Raw genomic sequence first — 2,878 nt, 5'->3', positions numbered from 1 at the left:
CTGGCAAAGGAGAGGTCCCGGGTCTGAAGCCTGCGGCCTTCAGTATGGAGAGCTTAGCGCAGCTCTGGGGTGATGCTGGCTCTGCAGACGCTCTGGGGTTGGTGTTCCAGTTCTTAGGGCTCAATGCAAGGGGGAGGGACGCACTGTGACAGCACAAGGCTGGGCCCGTGTTGGAAACTCCAGGCTGGGCCTGTGCCACTCTCCCCAGGGGTTGACGAGGGTGTCCTTGTGACACCAGCTCCTTTACTGAGGATGATGAGTCTGCCGATTGAAAGACGTCCCATGAAAACGATCCTGTGTTCTGTGTGGTACCAGCAAGATTCTACTAGTGAGAAAAAGACCTTCACCTTCCAGGAGTTACTGAAACACACAACGACATGGACAGATGTCATGAGTGTCAGGACAGGAGAAGCACACAGCACATGAATCCTTCTACATAAAGCTCTAGGACAGGCACAGATAATCCCCAGTGACACAAGTCAGGTCAGCAGTGATCTGGGGCTGGGGGCAGGGAAGACTGACTGAGTTGGGGCCCAGAAGAACTTTCTGGGGGTAATGGAAATGCTCATATTTTGATGGTGGTGTTGGTTACACGGATGTAAACCTCGGTCAGAACTTATCACATTCTAAGTGACTGCGTTTTATTGTGTCAATTATACCACAATAAAGTTGATTTTTAGGAATATGAATGATAAACCTAACGATTTTCTTTCAGCCTCGATTAAAATGAAAAGAAACAACCCATAAAGAGACGTGATGGGAAGACTTGAGAGGGAGACTTTATTGGCAAAATAACCTTGAGAATTCAAAGTGCTGGGTTACTTATTACTTTCCTCCAAGATAAGCGACAGGGACTGCAGGAAGGGGCTCCCGGTGCCCTCAGGAGAACCAGGAACAGGAGCCCGCGGGGCAAAGGGCTGCTTCATATCTACACGCATTTCTGCCCTGACTGCATTGAAAGGGGCAAAAGACTCTCTGAGGTAGTTCCTGGGCTGTTGAGTTTAGTTTAAATTTCCTCCTGGCCAGATAAGCTTGTGGGACATCTATAAAATAATATTTATTGTGGAAAATAGGATCAGAGCTCTTAGGATGTAACTCATCAGTGCACAAACTTCCGTTTGTCAGAAATGCCAGAGCCCTGCCTGGCATGCTGCTCTGGGGCTGCAGGTGCAAACACCACACACGCAGGACGCAGCCCAGCACAATGCGAGCCTTGCTTGCTTTGATGCTTAGGAGCGTTCCCATTTTCCTTCATGTTTAGTTCATTGCTGAGCAGTTAATTCTTAGGAAGTTCTTCTGTGCAAATCTAAAAAACCTGGAGTGTTGAGTGTATTCTCAGCAGAGAACAGGCAGACAGTGGCTTGCGTGGCTGGGAATTTCGGCAGCAACTTCAGTGACACCATGGCCAGGATGTTGATGCCACCAGGGGAGGCACAGACTGCTACCCACTCACTACCCCTCCCCCAAATCCGTAGCCCTTCTTCCTCTATAACCCTGTTCTGAGCTGGGCACATAGCATAGAACAAAGACTACATTTCCCAGCTTCCCTCGCAGTAAGGTTGGTCATGTGACTAAGTGAGTTGCAGCCAATGGGATGTAAGCAGATGTGGCAAGACCGACTTCTAGGAAGCGGCCTTGAAAGAGAGGGCCCAACCCTCTTTCCTGCTGGTTGGAATGGAGACTTGATGGCTGGCTCTGGGCTGCCGTCTTGAGCCATATGAATGAGAGGCCCCCCATGTAGCCCGAGAAGCCTGGACCTTAGTGCCACATACTCGTTCGAGCCCTGGACCACCTGCCTGAACTTCTCTGGGAGTGAGACATACACTTCTGTCTTATTGACACCACTGCTGGCTGCTGTTTTGAATCTTGTCATATCTCTTTGGAAAGTTTATGGGATATTGTGGACTTGGTTCCCTTTCTTGTCCACAGGGACACCAGATGGCACGGGGTACCTAGCAAAGAGGCTTACAGACCCGCAGAGATGGGTTTTATCCTCCTCTGGATAAACCAGGTCTCCAGGCTCCATCTCTGAGTGGGCAAGAGTTTGGACAGAGAGAGAAGTTCTTTTCTTGCACATGTCTGGCGCGGCCACTTCCACAGGAGTGGGATGGGGTGGGGTGACGGCAGGAAGAGCCTGCAGTTCCTGTCCCAGCCACCACGGGGCCATCAGAGCCTTGCTCGCCCCGGCCCCCTCTGCCGAGGCTCTAGGCTCCTTGGGGCGATGGAGTAGCGCTCTATGACCCGTCCTGAGGGATGTGGTCTGTGTCCTGCTTCCACGTGAAGTGTGACATGCAGTGGTCATGCCCACAGGGCTGGGATGGACACTGCCTCCCGCCGACCCAGAAGGTGCCCCCTTCCCCATCCTATCGAGTGGAGGGCAGCCACCGCCAGTCGCTCTGTGAGGACTGTGAAGGCGTCACTTCTCCAGGCTCCGGTTCGGGGGCGGCTGTGGGGCGCCCACGCCTGCCCCCTCCTCTGACACCCGCCGCAGCTGCGCTGACTCTGCCCCAGGCACCCCGTGCCGGGCGGCCGGGATGTGGGCAGTCCCTGACCCCCGGGTCGTCCGTGCAGCCCGGGCCGCCGTCACCTCTCCGGCACCCTCCCCCAAGCGCAGCCTCGTCTGGTCCATCTGACCACCCCGTGCCCCACACAAATGGCGGCGTTGCAGCGTCAGCCACGAGTGCCCAAGGCCGCGGAGCGACCCCTCCTGAGGCCCCAGTTCACGGCTGCGGCCGGTGCTGCGTGTTCCTCCTTCTTCCAGGACTGTCCCTCCAGGCGCAGGGAAGCCGCCCGCACCACGGCGCGGCCTCGACCCGCCGCTCCGGCCCGCGGGGGTCCCCGGCGGGGAGCGGTGGGGGCAGAGGGGCCTCTGGCGCGA

General features: G+C 55.6%; 1 protein-coding gene across 1 annotated transcript in view; it reads right to left on the bottom strand.

Moving 5' to 3' along the window:
- Positions 1–2,416: 2,416 nt before the first annotated feature.
- Positions 2,417–2,878, bottom strand: part of NRARP (NOTCH-regulated ankyrin repeat protein) — an 8,023-nt gene continuing 7,561 nt past the window's right edge. The window contains exon 4 of the mRNA XM_008576500.1: positions 2,417–2,869. Coding sequence (XP_008574722.1) covers positions 2,417–2,869 — 453 coding nt within the window. The remainder of the gene's footprint in view (positions 2,870–2,878) is intronic.

This window comes from Galeopterus variegatus, unplaced genomic scaffold (genome assembly GCF_000696425.1).
Source record: "Galeopterus variegatus unplaced genomic scaffold, G_variegatus-3.0.2 Scaffold1360, whole genome shotgun sequence".
NCBI lineage: Eukaryota > Metazoa > Chordata > Mammalia > Dermoptera > Cynocephalidae > Galeopterus > Galeopterus variegatus.
Note: the sequence above shows the minus strand (reverse complement) of the source record. Positions and strands in the feature narration are given on the sequence as shown.